Source organism: Choloepus didactylus, chromosome 1 (genome assembly GCF_015220235.1).
Source record: "Choloepus didactylus isolate mChoDid1 chromosome 1, mChoDid1.pri, whole genome shotgun sequence".
NCBI classification, from domain to species: domain Eukaryota; kingdom Metazoa; phylum Chordata; class Mammalia; order Pilosa; family Megalonychidae; genus Choloepus; species Choloepus didactylus.
In genome coordinates, this window is record NC_051307.1 from 10,629,880 (window position 1) to 10,652,040 (window position 22,161).

The 22,161-nt window shown below is 37.8% G+C and overlaps 1 protein-coding gene across 1 annotated transcript in view; it reads right to left on the reverse strand.

The window, feature by feature from the left end:
* TTC3 (tetratricopeptide repeat domain 3) overlaps window positions 1-22,161 on the reverse strand; it is a 117,919-nt gene that overhangs the window by 12,605 nt on the left and 83,153 nt on the right. The window contains exons 30-38 of the mRNA XM_037831591.1: window positions 22,074-22,130; window positions 20,856-20,929; window positions 19,403-19,564; window positions 9,274-10,390; window positions 8,248-8,313; window positions 6,711-6,860; window positions 3,216-3,355; window positions 2,060-2,141; window positions 168-268 (exon numbers count right to left, since the gene is read on the reverse strand). Coding sequence (XP_037687519.1) covers window positions 168-268; window positions 2,060-2,141; window positions 3,216-3,355; window positions 6,711-6,860; window positions 8,248-8,313; window positions 9,274-10,390; window positions 19,403-19,564; window positions 20,856-20,929; window positions 22,074-22,130 — 1,949 coding nt within the window. The remainder of the gene's footprint in view (window positions 1-167; window positions 269-2,059; window positions 2,142-3,215; window positions 3,356-6,710; window positions 6,861-8,247; window positions 8,314-9,273; window positions 10,391-19,402; window positions 19,565-20,855; window positions 20,930-22,073; window positions 22,131-22,161) is intronic.

Below are 22,161 nucleotides of genomic sequence, written 5' to 3' on the forward strand. Positions count from 1 at the left end.
CTTCTTAAAGAGAAACCAGAACCTCCTTTGTACCCCTTTGCTCCTTTTGTGACCTTTGTTGGGATGAGGCCGAGTGAGCAGGGGTGTCCCCAGGTAAGAAGCTGCGTGCACTATCTAAGTCAGTTCTGACCCGGTTTACTAAACGACAGGCAGAGGTTGCCCAGTACCTGCTCGCCCGCTTCAGGTTCTTGAGATAGGCTTCTGCTTGTGATTCCATGATCTGTAACTTATACACTTCCTTCTCCTTCCAGTTTTCAAGCACAGACGCCTACCATTAGAGAACATTTTAGTATTTTAAAAATGAAAAATTAAAACTATTTTTAAAACAAATATTCTAAACCAGTTTCAGGTTTCTCTTTAAATGCTTTAAATCCAAATCCTCAACAACAGAATCACCAGAACTCGGTTAAGCTGTCATTTCACTCAGGTGAACATTCATGAAAACTTTTGGATTTGAAAACAGAAAAACAAAACAATGCTTAAAAAAATAAAATCACCTGCATTAAATGATACTTTTCTCAGAGAGAAACTTTCTGTTAGGCAAAACTCTCCACCCCCAACACATGCACAACACACATGACTAGTTTACATAAAACCCACTCTTAGCTAATGTAACAGTCTGAGCAAGGACAAAAACAAAAACTTTCCATAATGTAACAACCTCCCTGATGTCAACTCCTTCTCTAATGCTGAACACCCCTGACGTCAACTGCTTATCTTACCCTGACGTCAACTCCTTATCCTACCCTGAGCAAACCAGTCCCCTGACTCAACTCCTTACTTCTCTATCTTACCCACCAATAATTATTCCCCAAACCCCCCTCTCAAAAGGCTATAAAACTGCGCTCCCACCTTTGTTTGGGGCTGTTGCCACTCTTAGGCTTCAGCCCGCCTGCACATGGCTGCAATAAAACTTTCTCCAATTGAGCTTTGATCTCTTCTCTTCCCAGCCAAAAAACCTAACACTTTCCACATGGCTTTGTGCTCCAGCCAGGCACCAGCAGGTGTAGGTGGGGAACACCCCCAGGTGCGCCAAGACAGGCCTCCAAGGAGGGCCAGGGTGCAGACTAACCTGAGGCCGCGCCTGACTGAATTTAAGGTCCCAGAATAGCTGTTCTCAGTTGGCATCAAAAGCCTCTGGGGCATGTTTTTAAAGCCCTAGACTCTTTGGCTTCCCTACAAGCCAACTGACCACTTTTCCAAAAATTGTGGCAGAGAAGGTAGAAACCCCCTGGCCTTTAGTCCAGGTGCCAGTAACCAGGAGAGGGCACACCAGGTATACATGCTGCCGAAGGGGTCACCAGAAACTACCCAAGCTCAGGGACACGGTTGTGGGTGTGTGACCCCCGAAGGCTGGGACTTTGGCTCTTTGTTCCTTCCTTTCCTTAGAAGCAGAGACACAATCTTTGATTTTTAAGTGACAGAAAAGCCTCAGGATTGCAGATTACACAAACTAAGATTTTTCTTATTTTCCCCAAGTAATCAGAAACATATACCAATAAGCAACATTTACTTTTCATTTAGAAAAACAGAGACAACCCTGTTTCAGGGACTAAATAAAATTAAGCTAGGCAGTATTATTTTGATTTTTCTCTGAGTAGCTTCTCAAACAGTATCCTGACATTAGTATATATAGTTTTTTTTGGGGGGAGGGGTGTTCTGAATAAGTGGATTATCTTCACTTTTCAAGTATTAGTAAATATATTTTATGATTAGCTACCTCATGGAACAACACTTGATTAAACATGATGTAGCCATTCAAAGCTAAAGCATAGGAAATGATGGAGTTACAATGCTAAATGAGGAAAGTAGGTTACAAGATTTAACGTCCACTATGAGTACATCTATGAAACAACATGAGCATAAGGATAAAAATTTTAAATGTGGAGACCAGGAACCAAGCGCTGTTTTAGGGAGGTGGGATGATGAGCAATAGGACATTCTTGCCACCCAAACACTTAGAGCAATGTTGTCCTGCCTCGCCAACAGGGAAGCAAACCAATGACGTGCTATGCTCGTCAGTTGCAAGCACATGGAGCAACACAAGCTGGAGACTCACCTCTGCAATCATAGCTCGCTCAAGGCTCTCTTCATAACGCGCTTTCTTTTCCTCTTCTGTTTCCTCATTTGCAAATGTATTACTATAAACATTAAGGAGAAAGAATCTTGAAAAACAATGAACCCAGTGAGATGACAAAGGCTTAAGGCCAGGATAGCTTTGAAATCATGCACAGAAAGACCCACCTCACGTCTTCTGGAGGAAGTTACTGCCTAATATGTTACTACATAACACAAAGGCTCACATGCACTCTTTGTGCTTTACAAAGGATCAAAGGAAGCTATGAAATGGAAAGTGAGTATTCTGAGGGAATGCTGAGAAACAGGTGAGAATATTCCACGGAAAAAAAATCACATGGAGGGGGATAGGGCCTGACATGACCTGGGGAAGAGGCCCAGAGCCCCAGCTGAGCTCGGCTCCTGCCAACTTGCCCCTGGAATGCAGCCCCAAGAGGAAGTATTTGCAAGACAGCAGGAGAACTGCCCAGGAGAGCCCAGGCCAGGGGCAGGAACTCGGGAAAATAAAATGGCTACTGATGTAAGCCAGATCAGGGATGTTTGTCACGCAGCAGTAGATAACGATACAACGAAGCTGAGGAATCACACAACAGATGACTGTTTAGGGGAGAGGGAGGTTAGGAGTGGATCATGGAGTTTGTTAAAACAAACTTGGCTGACTTGACAAGTATGCCCAGGATTTGTATATATTACCAAATCCTTCACAACACAAGGCCAGAATTTAATAATTTAAAGACTCGGGATGAAAATAATTATAAATAAAATAATCATCACTTCATGCTGGAAAAAACATTAGGTCTAGACCAGCTGCCTAATTTCACAGATAAGCAAAATGAGGGTCAAGGCAGCATTTGCATAATTTCAGATTAGAAATAAGTCAGTTCTTTACTGGTTCTCTGTCTCATGTTATTCCCACTTTTATATAATTTATCTTAAAACAGGTTTAGAAAAAATTTTAGATGAGACGATTCCCCAAGAGATGATTTTTAAGATGAGATAAAAGCAGTATAAAAAACACTTATCTATGGATTCTTACTTTGCTTGATACAGTTTGAAACTGAATATCAGGAATGTTAACCAAAAAGCCCAATATTTTTCTTAAAAACGGTAAAAATTGTTGCCTCTCAATTGTTACTTACATTGCACTTGCACGTGAAAGCTTTATAATTTTCTTCATCAGTGCTTTTAGCCTTTCTTGGATTTCTTTTTTCTCCTGTTGCCATTTTTTAATTTCTTTTTCCAGGTCTTGGAGGAACCAGCCTAATTCTGTCTTTGAGATCTAAAAACATTTTAGAAAATATTTAAATGAATGGTGAGTGGTATTATTTAAAAAGAAGAAGAAGAAGAAGAAGAAAGCTTGAGAACACAGTTGCGACAGCATAAGAGCTTGCACGATGACTCGAGTGCAGCGAAATGAACACTGGCTGGGCTCACCCTCTGTCAGGCCACACAGCCTCCGCCCTCAAGCCTCAGACTGGGGGGAAGCAGTGACGAAAACACGCAAGAACAGACCGAGGGATGACAAACCCTCTGGTAGTTGGGGCTTCTCGAAATCAGAGATATTTGATCTGTCTTCAGAGATGACCTGCCACGTGGAGAATGGAGTGCAAGCAGTGGGAACAGCAGAGCAGGAGGATGAAAGAGGAAGGCACATTTGGGCAAAAGCAAGAGATGCCTTGAGGCAGGAGCACCGGGTGAGTGTGGGAAGAGCGGGCAGGGAAATCGGGGGTTGAAGGGCTTGTTCAGGTGAGGAGGGTGGACTTCAGCCTGCAGACAGGAGGGAGCCACTGAAGGATGTGAAACAGGGCAGTGCGCTGTAACGCAGAAGGATGTAAGTGGTAGATGGAGGGTGGGGGAGGGCACACGAAAGCATTAAACTAGCAAGGGGCCCTCATGTCTTGACTGTGACCCATGATGACAAATACATTTTAATCATGAGCATAAAATATGAGTAAATGCACACACATACGTATATGTATGCATACACACACAAAATGGAAAAAATATTTGTCCTTACTTTCTGCAACGCACTCTGATATCTTTTCTATTAAAATTTACAAAAACCTATTTCATAGCCCACTTGGAGAAAACAGGAACATCTTTTAAGAGCCCACTGCAATAGTCCAGGTGAGAGACAAGGAGAATGAGAGAACGATGGGTGATGATAGCAGGAATGATAAGGAAAAAGAAAGAAAAACTGTAGAAGACTAGAACTGGTAAGACCATGTGTGCAGTTGGGTATATGTGCTGGTTTGAATGTATTATGTACCCCAGAAAAAGCCATATTCTTTGATGCAGTCTTTTGTGGGGCAGACGTTTTGGTGCTGATTAGATTTGCACGGAAATGCGCCCCACCCAATTGTGGGTGATGACTCTGATTGGATAATTTCCAAGGAGTTGTTGGCCCACCCATTGGGTGGGTCTGAATTAAATTACTGGAGGACTATATAAGATCAGACAGAAGGAGCAAGCAGCTACAGCCAAGAGGGACACTTTGAAGAAAGCACAGGAGCTGCAGATAAGAGACATTTTGAAGATGGCCATTGAAAGCAGACTCCTGCTCTGGAGAAGCTGACAGAGTACAAATATCTTAGTTTGCAAGTGCAACTAAGAGTGATGTTTTTGAGGAACTGCAGCCTAGAGAGGAACGTCCTGGGAGAAAGCCATTTTGAAACCAGAACTTTGGAACAGATGCCAGCCACGTGCCTTTCCAGCTAACAGAGGTTTTCCAGACACTACTGGCCATCCTCCAGTGAAGGTACCTGACTGCTGATGTGTTACCTTGGACACCTGATGGCCTTCAGACTGTAACTGTGTAACCAAATAAACCCCCTTTTATAAAAGCCAATCCAACTCTGGTGTTTTGCATTCTGGCAGCATTAGCAAACTAAAACAGTGTAAGATGTAAAGCAGAAGTTGACAGATGTTAAAGATAAGTTGCTGATCTGGGTGAATAACTAAACAAAAATTCCATTAACAAAAAAGGAGAATAGAAGGGTGTCCCAGGTTGTGGAGGGAAGCTGACTTAGATATGAATATTTACATAAATCTACTAATAAACACAATAAAATACATGTAAGAACTCAACAGTTTTGACCTGGCAATCATTTTGATAGGGGCAGAGCAGAAATTTATAAGTGCTTTGCAAATACAAGTCAAAGAATTCAAATGGTCTTTCAACAACCATTGAGAAAGAAATGGTGTACTTGTAAGTCATGCTTATCTACACATTATAGGCACTTTCATGCTAACAGGAAAGTTTTTATTTAACTAGCATAGATGAGCACACTATCAAGTCAGTTGTATCCCACCCCCCTCATACCCAAATAACTCTTTCCCAACATGGCATCTCCCACCCTATTAATGTATTATAATCCAATAAACCACTTACAAGTTGGTTATAACCTGGAATGCATTTCCCATAAAAAACCACATTAGAAACATCATTTAAATGTCCAGCACTTCTCTTCTAAGGAGCTCATGGTTACAACAGTAAGACTGAATTAAATGAAGTCTAAAGAGTTAAGAAGCCAAGTTCCCAGAACATGAAAGCCTATTTCACTAGAATGGATATGAACTGTGAAAGAAATGGTCTTAGTCTGGGTTATGGGTTCAGGGAAGACAAGAAGGAAAAGGAAGAATTTCCTCTGCTAGAGCCTAGTTCTGAAATAAGCCCTGCCTGACTCTGGCAGCCCCTCCGCACTGCTCTGTCCCCTGGGGACCCTCACCCCCTCACGTCCTCACATCCCACTGGACCCCTGACTTAACCACCTGCAAATGAGGGCAACACCAAGTCCTAAGGAGTTCATACTTTGAAACGTCTTGTCTCTCATTCCCCTCAAACCCTGAGTCACTAGGAGCACCTGATTACAAGAGGATATTCTGAGGAACCACTTCTACTTGCTGAGAAGTGTTTACACTCCACTCTTCAGCCTAAGAGGCTCTAACCTAGAGGTGGTCTGCATACATGTTTCATCTGGCAAGTCCAGTGGTTTGCATCTGCTTTCTAACCTATAAATGTGAAGGCTCTGGGCCTGGCTGTCAAGGCTTACTGAGTCCTGACCACCAGCAGGCAGTTTTGAGTACTTTACACTTATTTATTCAATCCTCATGATAACCCCTCAAAAAGAGGACCACATTACCCAAGTTTTCCAGCTGAAGAACTAAAGCACAGAGAAGCTAAATAACTTGCCCCAGATCAGAACTAGTGTAGTAGACAGCTGGGATGTGAACACAACCAGTCTGACTACAGAGCACACACTCTGAACTACTAGAGCTATCCTGCCTCTCAAGAGAAACACGGATTTAACGCAGTAACTACGAAATCGAGTTCTAGTTAACCAAGGAAACTGAAGTATAGATAAACGAAAAAGCAGATTCACTGCCCTTTTAGCTTTTTCTCATAAAGCAACTTGGAGAGGTTCTAAAACACTGCAGAGAAAAACAAAAAAACCAAAAAACCTGCCGCTTTAACATGTCATAGAGGAATATGAAATAGGCAACACTGAGAAAGAAACTTTTGTTTAGCCAACAATGCAGAAGCTCAGCTAACTGAGGCTTGCACAAGCACCGTCACGCTTGCAATCTCCTAAACATGCTGCAGGCAATTAAAGGGAGGTTTCAGGTTGGGTTACCTTGCTTTCTTCTACGTTCCTTCTCAACTTTTCTTCCAGGTCCTGGGTCTCTTCTGAGCTCTTGAGTTTTACCTGCTCGTAATTTTCACATGCTTCCTTTAGCTGCTCCCGTAACACTTGGTACTCCTTTTCAATCTGTGAAATCTCCCCCTAAAAAAGTCAATGACAAAATTATCCATTAAAAATCATTTCAGATGATTATTTCTGATCTTGTTCTGAACTATCTCTTAAAATAAACAAGAATAAAAGGCAGATGAAAATTTATAAGGGAAATGTGACAATAATTAAAGAATTCAAACCCCTAAACACTGTTTAGCAAAGCCAGCTGTTTTTTTTAAAAATCTAATCACTCATTTTACTGGAATCCATAATGAAACTTTTCAATCTCTAATATAATTAGTTCTGAATATTTGTTTGTTTTAGAAGGGCTCAATATCAGATAACAAATTGATTTGAATGTTATTCTCCACAATTAACACTAAGAACTATTTATTAGGCTTAAGAAGCTGCACATATACATATTCATATTTGTACTGGGATTGTGTTAAATTAAAAGTTTTCAGGAGAACCAATCTCTTTCTACTAACATAGCAACATTCATCTACTTAATATACATTCATCTATTTAAACCTTTATGTCTCTCAGTAACATATTAAAGTTTTCTTTACACAGATGTAAGTATTTTATCTTTTTGCTGCTAGTGAAAACAGAATTTCTTCTTCTCATATGCTGCCTAACAAGGTGCTGTCTACACGCGGAAAGGCTATTTATTTTGTATCCAGTGACATTCACTGAATTCTCTTACATTTTGGTACAGGTTTTCAGATGATCATTTTGGATTTCCCAGGCACCTAATCTTAGCCTCTGTAAATGATACTTACACTTTCTCTTCCCAATCTTATTTCTTTCTCTTATCTGAATTCATCAGCGAATTATCTCCAGAATAATATTAAAGAATAATGGTGATGTTTCACCTTTGAACAAGATGATGATTTTTGGCTTAAGAAAGAAAGAAATTAGCATATTGGGAAACATTTATCTATTCCCATATTATTATGAAGTTTTAATCAAGAAGGGACAATGAATTTTATCTGATGTGTTTTCAGCAATTATGGATTTGATCAAAGAAATTTTCTTTTATGACACACTAACATGGTAAATTATATTAATTGATTTTCTAATTGATCATTCTTAATGTAGGGAAGATCATTAAAATACCTTTCTATAATATTTAGTTGGTTAAGCTCTTATTTACAAATTAATACGTTTATTACATCAGTTAAAACAGTAAAGTTATTATATTTTGAAATAAATTAGCTAGTAAAAAACTTACCTTTTCCTCTGCCCCCATTCCCAAATTTCAACAATAAAAACAAAACAGCAACTTTCTTGTGTGTTCTAAAAGCTTATTCCTTGACAACTTTTGTATAGGATTAGCTGGCTCTAAGATAATTCTGGTTCTTCACCACCATTTTGTTAAATTAATGAAGATTAAGGCTTAAAACAAGTTTAATACAACTGTTTATAGTTGACTTACCTGTTCTGCCTCAAAAGGATCGTAAGGCTCAGTATTGACCTCTTGATGTGTGACATTCCAATCCACCTATGGGGCAAAAAAGCATTTTTAAAAAGCACACTTAGGGTCAGTTTATAACTGATAAATTGCTCCAGTAAAATAAACCCATCATGTAATAAATAGCATATTAAAACATAACTACAATATTTTTAATTGTTTTTTTCAAATTTAGATAATGTTTCTAATACGTTTGCATTAGGAAAGAGTGACGATTTAGAAGCAGTATAACTGAAAATGATTTTGGTTCATTACTTTTCAACATATTTTTCCAAAGCTCCCTCAAAGACAAAAGCCTTAATGAAAAGGGGGAAATCCATTAAGGGTTTAATGAATTCAGGCCCTACAAAGGCAACTCTAGAGGAATCTGGGTTTATTCTCAGGCTCATCTCACACTCATTCCTCTGTTTTTCCACCCATAGTCTCTCCTAACTCCCTCCTTGGAGAAAGGAGGGAGAAACTGGGCATGTGCGGCCCAGATGCTTCCTCTTTTCCTTCTTCTTGGGAGCTGGGGGCCTGGGCAGAGGCACATTTTCCCTCTGCCTCCGCGCTACTGATGAGACGCACAGGGCAGGCTCCCCACGTGGGGGGCCGCTGGGTCCAGCCCTGCTGCAAGTGGGTAAAGCTGTGTGCTGTGGGCATCACTGTGAGGACTTGCATTTCTCTGCAGATATAAACCATGTCCTCCTTCCGTGGTGGTATTTACTATTAAGGTGATGTTTGGCTCCATCTGCCGACTCCTTTTTCTTATTTCTCAATTGCTGCAGAATTTGGGTGAAGAATTATTCATTGGAGCCAAAACATCTTTCTGACACGATTCCTTTCACGCCCACATAGGTTCATATTTTTAAAACACTTTCAAGCAAAAGCTTCAGTAGCCACTATAAAGCCAATCACCTCTTAAGGATTTTATTAAATATCCTAGCAAAGAAAGATGAAAAGGAAACTTTAACTTCAGTGTTAAGAAGCTTTTTCCTACGGAAGTCTTACCTGCACGGCAACCGTCTGCATGAGCGGAACACCCCTTGCTGCACTGTCACTCTCGGCATCTGCTTTCCACTCTGCAGAGTTCCCACAGTGACCATCGCTCCTGGACTCATCAAGGGCTGGGTCAGCATCGTTCGGGCTGCAGAGTGACTCTACTGACATTCCTGAAGAGTCCTGGGAGATTTCGGTTTCGGAGGCAATCTGGTTCCCAGAGGCACCCTCAGCATCCAAACGGTGGCTCTCCAAGTGAGCAGCAGCATTCTCATCTGGCCTGTCACTGGCGACAAAAGCTGGCACCACCGGCACTGCTGCCTGCAGCCGATACTGAGGACAAAGGCTGCCCAGAGGTGTGTATATGTTGGCATACTGGGGCACGCTGGGCAGCATGCCTATAAACGCAGGGGGTGTCTGGGTGATGTCGAACCCCTGGAAAGGAAGATACGCGCAGTAGCCCGCAACCAAGTGGGACTGAGGCCAATATACCGGTTCCACTTCCTTAGAAACTGGCTTGGAAAAAGCGGCGGATACTTGTGTGGGCTTCACATCCTCAGAGACTGGTGTGGGCGAAGGAGAGATCTGCTCATGATCTGCCTCCTCGGGAGCTGCGGTGGGAGCATCAGAAGAGACCACTTCAGGGTTTCCATCTTCGGAAACTGGTCTGCAAGAATTGTCAGGCTCTGGTTCGGGCTCTGCATCCTCAAGAGTGGGTTCGGGAGCTTCCTCGGATTCTGCTTCCGGCTGCACATCCTCAGAAGCTGGTGCTGAAGATAAATCGGACTCTGATTGGGGCTGTCCATCGGGTTTAAATTCCCTGGCAGCTGTATTCAGTGGTAGTTTAATTCGTAAAAACAGTTCCATCTCTATTGCTTTTGTAAGTTCTTCTACTTTTGCCTTCATGTTTTTCTTCTTTCTCTTTTTCTTGAGCCGTGACGCTACTTTCTTCAATGCAATACAGTTGTCAATCACCACGAAACGGGGACATCCCAGGAGAAAAGATTTCAGACCTCCAGCTTTTTCCAGTATCTGTCGAGTTTCCTCTGGGAAAAACTCATATTCTTCAGAGAAGATCCTGTTACTCATGTCCAAGGGACCATGTTCCTCCAAAAACTGAGAGAAGTAGCTTAGAAAAAATTTACATTTACATGCATTATTATAAGGAAGTACATGCACGTTTGTTTGAAAAAAGTTCATACTCCCAAAGCAAAGTACCATTTTACTTCTCAACTTCTCCCCAACAAACATATTGTACTCATACTAAAAATCTGAGCAAGGTTAACCATAATCAATGATGCTATAAATAAAATTTCATCTAACCACTTAGCATATAATCCTTTCTAATTTTTTAAGTTTTTGAAAAAAGCAAAAGGAAATGAAAATGTCATTTTATAAATTTCAACTACATAATTATGCAATCACTTTAAAAAGCAAAACACTTTATTTGCAAAAAAGAAAAATTTGAGTACCATGAATCTCTTATAAGAAGATGAACTCAATCTCAAAAAACCCTACTTGAATTTGCATAAAGTATATCTATTAAAATTCTTCTGTTTAGGAATATACAATGATCCAGAAGTACTGAAATTAATCATTTCTGATGAATAAACCTTTATAGTTCAAGATCTAGATCCATTGCAACAGGGTCCAATCCCTTAATCTGCCTTCTGGCTCTGGACTAGGTTTGTTCTTCCCTGTTCTGGGTCTCTTTTCTTTTCCATTCCTGTGTTAGGCTCAAAAAGGGCCTTTTCCCATTTGAATTTTGCATTCACCCTGGAACACTGATATAACCAGCAAGAAAGACGGACCGGGCATCAATAAAAAAGCTTCCTCCAGGACAAAAAGCTCCCAAGGGGCTTTCTAAAGTAAATTAATACTAATAAGGAGAGCAACTTTTTTAAAAGGAAGGAAAAAAAAGTGTTTGAAGTAAAAGACCACTTTTTGAGCAGATGCTCCTGCAAATAAATGCAGATAATTAAAAATGATTATGCTGTTATCATAGCAAATGATTCTGAAGCACAGACACCAAATGCCACTTCCCTTTGTTAGCACGGCTACTCTGAATACTTAACAGTAACCAAATAATTTTTTAATGTGTTTTATCATGAACACTTTTCACTAAGAAAGGATAATCTCTGCAAGTGATGCCAATACATGACTCTGCTCTGCATGCACGATGTTTTGCAAGCTCACAGGTGAAATATAAATATGGCCTGCTGGCTTCAAATACCTGGAGGAGGAGGTCTGTCTCCTGGGAAGAAGAGGGGACCATCAAACTCCTGTAAACAGGGCAACTCTAAATCAACTAACAAGCAAAAGCCCAGGAACAAGACAGAGGCCCAGAAAGACAGGGAAAACCTGCCCACTGCATTCTCCTTGGGCAGGCCTTTCTGAATGGAAGGCTAAAGCTCAAGAAAATCTCTGTCTTATCACCAGCTGACTACAAAACCAAGAAACAGGCATCCCAGGGAGTAAATCCCAGAGTTAACATTATAAAATATTAAACTGTACAGCATACAACAAAAGAGTACAAGACAAAGAAATAGGAAATGAGGGCCCATCCAAAGAAAGAGGATAAAGATCCAGAAAATACCAACGAAGAAGACGAGAATGTGGACATACATACTGAACACAGCTTTTAAAAAAATGATCTTAAACATGCTAAATGAGAGAAGGAAAGAACAGAGAAAGAACTACAGGATATCAGGAAAACAATGAATGAGCAATATGAGAAACTTAGCAAAGAGACAGAAATTTGAAAAAGGAACCAAACAGAACCAGTAGAGTTGAAGACCACAATAACTAATAATGAAAAATGCCCAGGCAGATACCAAGAGCAGACTGGAGCTAGCAGAGAGAAACAATCAGTGAACTTAAAGACAAGACACTTGAAATGACTCAGGCCAAGAAGCAGAAAGAAAAATGATATATTAAAAACAAAAACAGTCTACAACAGCTATAGGATACCACCAAGCACACCAATATATGCATTATGGAAGTCCCAGGAGGAGAAGAAAGAGAGAAAGGTTGTAGAAAGCATAGTCAAAGAAATAATGACAGAGAACTTCCCAAATTTAGCAAACATGTGAATATGCACATTCAAGAAGCTCAAAGAACACCAAACAGGATAAACATGAAGAAAAATACACCCTTTCATATCTTGATTACACTATCAAATGCAAAGGACAAGGAAAGAGTTCTGAAAGCTGCAAGAGAAAAGTAATGTGTTATGTACAAGGTAGTCCCAATTAGATTTTCAATTTCTTTTGAAGCCACGGAGGCAAGAAGGCAGTTGCTTGAAATATTTAAAGGGGATAAGGAAAACAACTGCTAGCCAAGAATTTCATATCCAGCAAGACTCATTGAAAAATGAGGGTGAGATGAAGACATTCTCAGATAAACAAAAGCTGAGGGAGTTCATCACCATTAGACCTGTCTTACAAGCCATGCTAAAGCAAGTTCTTCAGACTGAAAGGAAAAGACAACAGACAGTGGTTCAAAGCAGCATAAAGAATAAACGACCTGCAGTGAAGGTAACCATTTGGGTAATTGTAAATACCAGTATTATTGTTATTGTACTGTTTGCTATGTAACTGCACTTTTTACTTCCTACAGATACTAAAATGAAAATGCATAAAAGTAATGATAATTGTAGGTTTTTAGACATATAATGTACAGAGACATTAAGAGGTACAAAGTACAAAAAAATATGGTGGGGGGACAGAAGGGTATAGGAAAAGTATATGTGCATGCTATTGAAGTTAAGTTGGTATCAAACCAAATATGACTGTTACATATTTAGGAAGTTAAATTTTAACCCCATGGTAACCACAAGGAAAACAGATGAAAAATATTTCCAGATAGAAATGAGAAGACACTCAATATGGTACAACACAAAATTAGAAATAAATACAAAAGAAGCACTAACAGAAGGGAGGAACAAAAAAGGTGTAAGACTTACAAAGTCTAAATAGCAAAATGGCAGAAGAAAGTCCTGAATTATCAATAGTGACTTTAAAAGTAAATGGATTAAACTCTCCAGTCAAAAGGCAGAGATTGGCAGAATGGATAAAAATGCATGACCCAAACTTATGCTGTTTGCAAGAGACTCACCTTAAAGTCAAAGACACAAGTAGGTTGAGGGTAAAAGGATGGAAAAAAATATACCATGTAAGTAGGAACCAAAAGAGAGCTGGGGTGGCAATATTAATATCAGATGAAATAAACTTTAAGTTAAAAACAGTTATGAGGTACCCAGTGTTCTTTTTTACTTCAATTGCTCTTTTTCACTCTAATTATTATTCTTGTTATTCTTGTGTGTGTGTGCTAATGAAGGTGTCAGGGATTGATTTGGGTGATGAATGTACAACTATGTAATGGTACTGTGAACAATCGAAAGTACGATTTGTTTTGTATGACTGTGTGGTATATGAATATATCTCAATAAAATGAAGATTAATAAAAAAAAAAAAAAAAAAAAGACATAATGCTGAGCAAAATAAGCCAGGCACAAAAAGAGACATATTGTATGTTACCACTAATGTGAATTCTGTGAAAAATGTACAATGCTTTATACTGTAGAATGTAGGGGACCTAGAGATACCAATTAGTGGAGGGGAAATGATAATCTAATAAGAACAGATAAACTATGGAGGGTAATCTCAATGTTATGGGAATGCTCAGGAATGATTATGGTTTGTAAACTTTCTTGGATATAGTAAGATCATGTTGGAAGCAACAGAGTTATTTTAGGTTTTTTTTTTCTCTTATTCCTTTGTTTTCTTAGGGGTTGTTAATTTTCTTGGGGTATGGTAGGAACATGTTGGAAGCAATGTAGTTATTTTAGATTATTTGTTTTTCTTACTCCTCTGTTTGGACATGGTTTATTAATTTTCTTGGGGTATGGTAGGAACATATTGGAAGCAAAGTAATTATTTTAGGTTATTTGTTTTCCTTAATCCATTGCTTTGTTTGAAATGTTGTGGGGTTTTTTTGGTTGTTGTTTGCCTGTTTGTTTTTAATTTTTTGATAAACAAAGTTAAAAAATTGAAAAAAAATCAGTAGAAAAATGGGAGTAAAAACTAAATGACAAATAGGGTGGGATGGGGGGATGGTTTGGGTATTCTCTTTTCACTTTTATTTTTTATTCTTATTCTGATTCTTTCTGATGTAAGGAAAATGTTCAGAAATAGATTGTGGTGATGAACGCATAACTATATGATCATACTATGAACAGTTGATTGTATACCATGGATGACTGTATGGTTTGTGAATATATTTCAATAAAACTGAATTAAAAAAAAAAAAACAGTTATGAGGGACAAAGATGGTCATTATATACTGATAAAGGGGAAAATTTAACAGGAAGATGTAACAATTATAAATACATATACACCTAACAGCAGAGCCCTAAAACAGAAGAAGCAAATATTCACAGATTTGACGGGAGAAATTGATGACCCTACATTAAAAGCAGGAGACTTTAACACACCAGTCTCAGTGATGTACAGACCATGCAGTCAGAAGACCAACAAGTAAGTACAGGACTTAGATGATACATCTAACCAACTAGACCTACTGGGCATATAAAGAACACTATACTCAGTGAAATCAGAATACACATGCTTCTTAAGTGCACATGGATCACTCTCCAGGATAGCCCACATGCTGGATCACAAAACAAGTCTCAATAAATTAAAAAATAATGAAATCATACGATGCATATTCTCCAACCACAACCGAATGAAGCTAAAAATCAGTAAAAGAGGAAAAAACGGGAAATCCCCAAATACGTGGAAATTAAACAACATACTCTTAAATAACCAGTGGCTTAAAGGGGAAATCAGAAGCAAAATTAGGAAATATTTGAGGCAAACGAAAATGAAAATAAAACATAACAAAACTTACGGGATGCAGCGAAGGCAGAACTGAGAGGGAAATTTATAGCTCCAAATGCTTACATTAAGCAAGAAGAAAGACTTCAAATCAAACACCTAACCTCAAAACTGGAAGAACTAGAAAAGAAAGAGCAAACTAAACCCAAAGTGAGCAGAAGGAAGGAAATAACAAAGATCAGAATGGCGATAAATGAAATAGAAAACAACAATAAAAAAACAATAAAATTAACAAAAGCAAAAGTTGGTTCTTTGAAAAGATCAATAAAATCAACAAACCTTTAGCTAGACTGGCAAAGAGAAAGAGAAAGGATACAAATAAAGAAAATCAGAAATGAAAAGGGGAATACTACTACCAACCCTGTTGAAATAAAAAGGACTATAAGAGGATACTATGAACAACTATATGCCAATAAATTAGATAATCTAGATGAAATGCAAAAATTCTTAGACACTCAGGCTACCTTCACTGAGTCAAGAAGAAATAGAAGATCTCAATAAATTGATTTATTAAGTAATCAAAAACCTCCCAACAAGGAAAAGCCGAGGACCAGACAGCTTTACAGGGGAATTCTAACAAACATTCCAAGAAAACTTAATTCCATTCCTCTCAAACTCTTCTAAAAAACTGAAGAGCAGGAACACTCCCTAATATTTTATGAGGTCAACATCACCCTCCCACCAAAGCTGGATAAGGATACCGTAAGAAAAGAAAACTAGGGGTCAGTATCTCTTATGAATATAGATGCTGAAATCCTCAACAAAATACTAGCAAACCAAATCCAATGGTCAAGTGGGATTTATCCCTGGTATGCAAGGTTGGTTCAACATAAGAAAATCAATTCATGTAATACACCACATTAATGGAATGAAGGGGGAAAAAAACACATGATCGTCTCAATTATACAGAAAAGGCACTGACAAAATCCAGCACCTCTTCTTGATAAAAACACTCAGAAAACTAAGAATAGAAGGAAAGTTCCTCAACATCACAAAGGGCATATATAAAAAACCCACAGTTAACATCATACACAGTGGAGAAAGATGAAAGCTTTCCCACTAAGATCTGGAATAAGACAAGGATACCCACTGTCACCACTGTCATTCAACATTGTACTGGAAGTTCTAGCCAGAGCAACCAGGCAAGAAAAAGAAATAAAAGGCATCCAAATTGGAAAGGACTAAGTAAAATTTTCCCTATTTGCAGATGACACGATCCTATACATAAAATCCTAAAAAATCCACATCGAAATTCCTAGGGCTAATAAATGAATGCAGGAACGTGGTGGGTATAAGATCAATACCCAAAAATCAGTAGTGTCTCCATATACTAGTAGAAACATTAACAACAAAAAAAAAAAAAGAGAAAAAATTCCATTTACGATAGCAACTAAAGGAATCAAATATCTAGAAATAAATCCAACCAAGGGTGCAAAGGACTTATACACAAATCAAAGAAGACCTAAATAAATGGAAGTACATTCCATGTTCATGGATTGGGAGACTAAATATTGTTAAGATGGCAATTCTACCCAAAGTGATTTACAGATTCAAAGCAATTCCAAACAAAATTCCAACAAACTTTGCAGAAATGTAAAAGCCAACCATCAAATCTGTATAGAAGGGTAAGCAGCCCCAAGTAGTCTTGGAAAAGAACAAAATTGGAGGACTTACATTTCCCAATTTTAAAACTTGTTACAAAGCTATAGTAATCAAAACAGCATAGTAAGGGCACAAGGACAGGCATATAGACCAATGGAATAAAACTGATTTTTGTCAAGGATATGAAATCCACTCAATGAAGAAAGTATATTCTCTTCAACAATTGGTGCTGGGAAAACTGGATATCCATATGCAAAAAAATGAAGGTGGACCCCTACCTCACACCATATATAAAAATTAACCCCAAATGATCAAAAACCTAAATATAAGAACAAAAACTCTAAAATTCACAGAAGAAAACAAAGGACTTAATGTTAGGCAATGGTTTCTTAGACTTTACGCCCAAAGCAGGATCAACAAAAGGACAAAACAGATAAACAGGACTTCATCAAAATTAAAGACTTTCCTGCATCAAAGAACTTCATCATGAAAGTAAAAATACAACCATGGTTAAAATATTTGGAAACCACATATCAGATAAGGGTTTAATATCCAGTATACATTAAGAACTCCTGCAATGCCTCAACAACAAAAAGATAAACAACCCAATTAAAAAAACAGGTAAAGGACTTGAACAGACATTTCTCAAAAGAAGATATACAAATAGCCTAAAAGTTACATGAAAAGATGCTCAACATCATTAGCCATTAGGGAAATGCAGATCAAAAGCATGAAAAATATACCCACTAGAATGGCCACTATTAAAACAATGGAAAATAACAAGTTACAGTGAAGACGTGGAGAAATAGGAATACTCATTCATTGTTGGTGGGAATGGAAAATGGCGGAACCACTGTGGAAAACATTCTGGCAATTCTTCAGAGTCAAGTACTAAAGAATTAACGTAGGACCCAGCAATCCCACTTCTGGGTATATACCCTAAAGAACTGAAAGCAGGGATCTGAACAGGTATTTGCACACCAATGTTCACAGCTGCATTATTCACAACTGCCAAAACAAGGAAGCAACCCCAATGTCCATCAACAGATGAACAGGTAAACAAAATGTGGTATTACATATGCAGTGGAATATTATTCAGCTGTAAAAAGGAATGATGTTCTGATACATGCACCAGCTTGGATGAACACTGAAGACATCATGTTGAGTGTTGGGCACAAAAGGACAAATCTTGTAGGATCTTACTGATATGAAATAATTTGAATTGCCAAATTCATAAAGTCAGAAACTAGAATACAGATTACCAGAGACCAGGGTGGGGTAGGGATTAGGGAGCTAAAGCTTAAATTGAAGAGTTTCCATTTGGGGAAAAGGAAAAGTTTTGGTAATGAATGGTAGCCCAACACTGTGAACATAATCAACAGCACTGAACTATACATCTGAACATAGTTAGAAGAGGGAAAGTTTAGGTTGTATATATGTTTCTAGAATAAAAATTTAAAAAAACAAAAACAAAAACAAAAACACAGTACTGTACAACATAAACAGTGAACCCTAATGTAAACTTTGGACTATAGTTTTTTTTGTATATGTATATTGTAATGTTTTGTCAGTAATAACAAAGTTACTACACTAATCCAATGAGTTAATTATTGGGAAAACTGTGTATGAGGATGGTTATATGTGAACTCTGTATTTTCTTCATGAATTTTCTGTAAAACTACAACTACTGCAATAAAAAATATCAGTTCTTAAAGTGAAAGAAAGGCTAATTCATAGTAGTAATCCCAGCACTACTGATTCCCTGAATATTTTTTCTACTCCATGTTCTTTTCAAATACAAAAGTTTAGTTTCCTTTTTCTTTCTCTCATCCACTGGCTCATAAAGGATCATCATTCTTAAGCCATCACATGTTCACTTCTGAAAATTCAAAGAAAGTGTGTTTTGAGGTGTAACTTCCTATAACTTCTTGGCTTTCTCCTACTGTTAAGATACGGATTGTATTTCAAAATACATACAAATCGGCCTACTTTTTTCTCATTAAGTTGTTTAATTTCTTTCCACTTACCATGGCAATCAATTCTTTAAGAGGTAAGCTACTTCCTCGATTTTCCTGGAGTCTTCACCTGTTTTATCCATCCCAATCAAACAGGCTTGACTTCATTGTTGAATCTCACATTCACATGTTTAACCAACTCACACCCAAAGTTACTATCCTGCTATCTTTCCCAATAAAATAGAAGTATTTTGCCAAGCTACATTACTTATTGCTGGAATTATAAGATGCAAAACAAATGCATCCATCAATATAAGGACATTTAGATCAAACAACCATATATTCTTTGTCAAACATATTCCCGAGAATTCAAAATAAAAAGATTATGGCTGGAAGCTTTGTTTATCAGTTCTTTCAGGACACAGCAGGATAAACTTAAAAGTAGAAAGTATCTATATTACAGCTCAAACTGACAAAACCAATAATCACTAGGATTCTAAATTTAATAATTAAAAATCCTCAATTAATACATGGTACAAAGTTCTAAAAATATTTTTCTTTCTTAGAGGTTGTGAGCTAATAAATGATTCCTTTAATAAACATAAGAGACACAAACCAAGTAACTTCAGACCGTGAACTAGTAGTCTCAGTATAAAATAATAGTTGTAGAATTGTTAAACTACTTACTCATAAAGAGTTGAGTTTTTTTGTTTTGGGTTAACGTCCCACACTTTCTTATTACGGACAATATATTCAGTATTTTGCTGTTCGTAGAGGGCTTCAAATTCTTCCACCTCTTGCCGAAGATGTTCAGGCACTACAAATGGGCCTGCAGAACTGGAATTGCGTCTGCCAATGAAAAAAGCAATTCTGTGACTTATAAAAAAATCTTTGGGTGAACCAGAAAAAATACTTAAATTGAAATAAAGACAAAGATGGTATTACTCAGTTTTATGATCCAAAAAAAATATTAACATCAAACCTAATGCAAAAAGTTAACCTTCCACATTTATACTCACAGAGAAATTATATCGGACATTCCAAGTAAGTACGTATAGCTATTTATTCTTGCTGCTAAGAACACATTTCTTAAAATTCCTGTTTGTTTGCTTTTTTCTACATCAATGTGTTGCATTAATTAAACCTTGTTAAAGAGTTAAATAAGATTTTATAACTGTCATTAATGTAAGTTAAAATAAGACTGAGACTGGTAAGGGTGCTTAATAATGAGTTTTTTTTAAAAAGAGAATATAAAATTAAAGCACTCTAAAAAGATGTAGTAGCTTGAGTGGGGCTCTAAAGCCAGACCTCCTGGTTTGAATCCTGACTCTGCTATTTACCAACCTAGTGTCTCAGTTTCTGTCTCTGGAAAATCATAATAGTACTTAACACCTAAGGTGGATGGATGAACTAAATTAGCTTACATATGTGAAGTTCTTAAAAGGGGGTCTGTATAATAGGCATAACTTATCTAAGTATAAGCTATTATTATTTTAACTCCACACAAATCCTAGACTTAAAGGATTCATGAAAATGTGCACGTTTTGTTGTTAAAACTCCTTTAAGAAATGTGAACAAAAAAAAAAAAAAAACAATTTTGTGGGCTTTTGGTCCTTAAAAGAAAATAATATTTAAAAAATCACTACTGCTAACTATTAGTTCTATTTCTTCATGTCTGTTTCTTGAAAACTGAGTTTCAGTAAACAGTTGCCATTGAAAACCACTTCCATCTAAGGTTAAACCAGAACATTACATACAGCCTCCAACACAGTCCCTCTCCTATCATAGCAAACATGCTGGTAATTATTAATAGGTATGCTCTTCATTTAGTATTTTAAAGATCATATTCCATACATTTTTTCTAGGATTTTCCCATAGTGCCTTTGCACATAGTAGGCTCTCAATACATACTTGTCAAATGAATAGCATCAGCCCTTGTGACTATGAATTCTCACCACCTACAAGACATGGTATAAATTCAACCAAGATGGGTCATATTAAGTTGTCATAATAGATGCACATCGTTAGTCATGGAAGTTAGGGAACTAAAACTCAAGTTTAAAGTACATTAAATTAACACTACTTATTAAGTTAAAACGCTTGAGTTAAAACAAAGCAAAACTTTAAAAATTATACTTACTTCGGGTCTTCACCTGAAGTCACAGTCTCAGTACTTGGTGTTACTGAAGGGGTTCCAGACCCAACTAGCATAGGCTGGTTTAAAAGACAAAAAAATGACAATTATTTTCTACCTTAAAATTCCACAAGAAAAAAAATTACTAGTAAAACCGATGAATGTTTATATAAATATGCACATAAATTGCCAATAAAGATGACCTATCCAAATTTTCTCATGAACAGGAACACATAGTAATATAGGTTTCTGTGGCCATAAATAGGCCCAAATTAATAGGGTGGTTTCCAATGCTGCAAGAAAAACTTAAATGTAACTCAGTTCAAACTCCTACTTTAGCTACACTAAAGACATGCAGTCAAACATAAAAGAAAACTTTTACTGGAACTTAGAAGCTGCTCTCATCCTCCCCTAATACTTGCTCGCTCTCTCTCATACCCCTTCCCCACCTCCCCCCAAATACATACAAGACACCAGAAGAAGCCACCAGGAGACTTAGAAATGATGCCCTATTTATCTCATGGGCTTGGAGTGAGCCTCAGATGAGAAGGACAGGATTCCGTTCAACCCGAGATTCTGTTATGATGTTGATTATTCATCATTTTAATTCTGAACATTTGAGATAAACATCTGAACAGAAGTAATTCCAACAAAAGCTTTCTGAATTCTAGAAATGATGAGTCTGCTTTCTTACCTCCCCATACAGTTAGTAATAACAGTAACAGATGACAATTATCAAGCCTTTACCACCTAATAGTCACAATCACTCCATGTTAGAGTAACAGGATTTGCTACAGCCCCCACTAGACGGATCAGGATGTTAGGCACAGACAAGGTAGTCAAACAACTTGCCCTAAGTCCCAAGGCCAGTCCCCAGTGAGACCACAACAGACCCAGGCCTGCCCAGCCAAAAGCCTCCCCAGCCACCGCGCTCCACGACCACCATGCACCATCCTGCACGGCAGTGTTCTTACTGGGAAACATCCAGAAAATAAAAACGCCAATAAGGAGTAAGTTTCTTTCAAGAGTTACTTATGAACAGTATGAACCTTAAATGCCCCCAGCCTATAGAGGAATGCCAAAACACCTTCAGATGAAAGCCTAGAAAGTCTTTCTCCACAAAATGCTTCATAACATCACAAGAATTGGTTCATTATAATTTACACATACAATTAATTATTTTGTAGAGTTGAGAAAGGAACTAATACAGAAAATACTCCATACCTTTGAATCTTTTGGCTTCTTTTTCTTGCCTTTGTTTTTCACCTTGGTAGAAGTAAACTAAAAAATGGGGGAAAAAATTATCAATGAA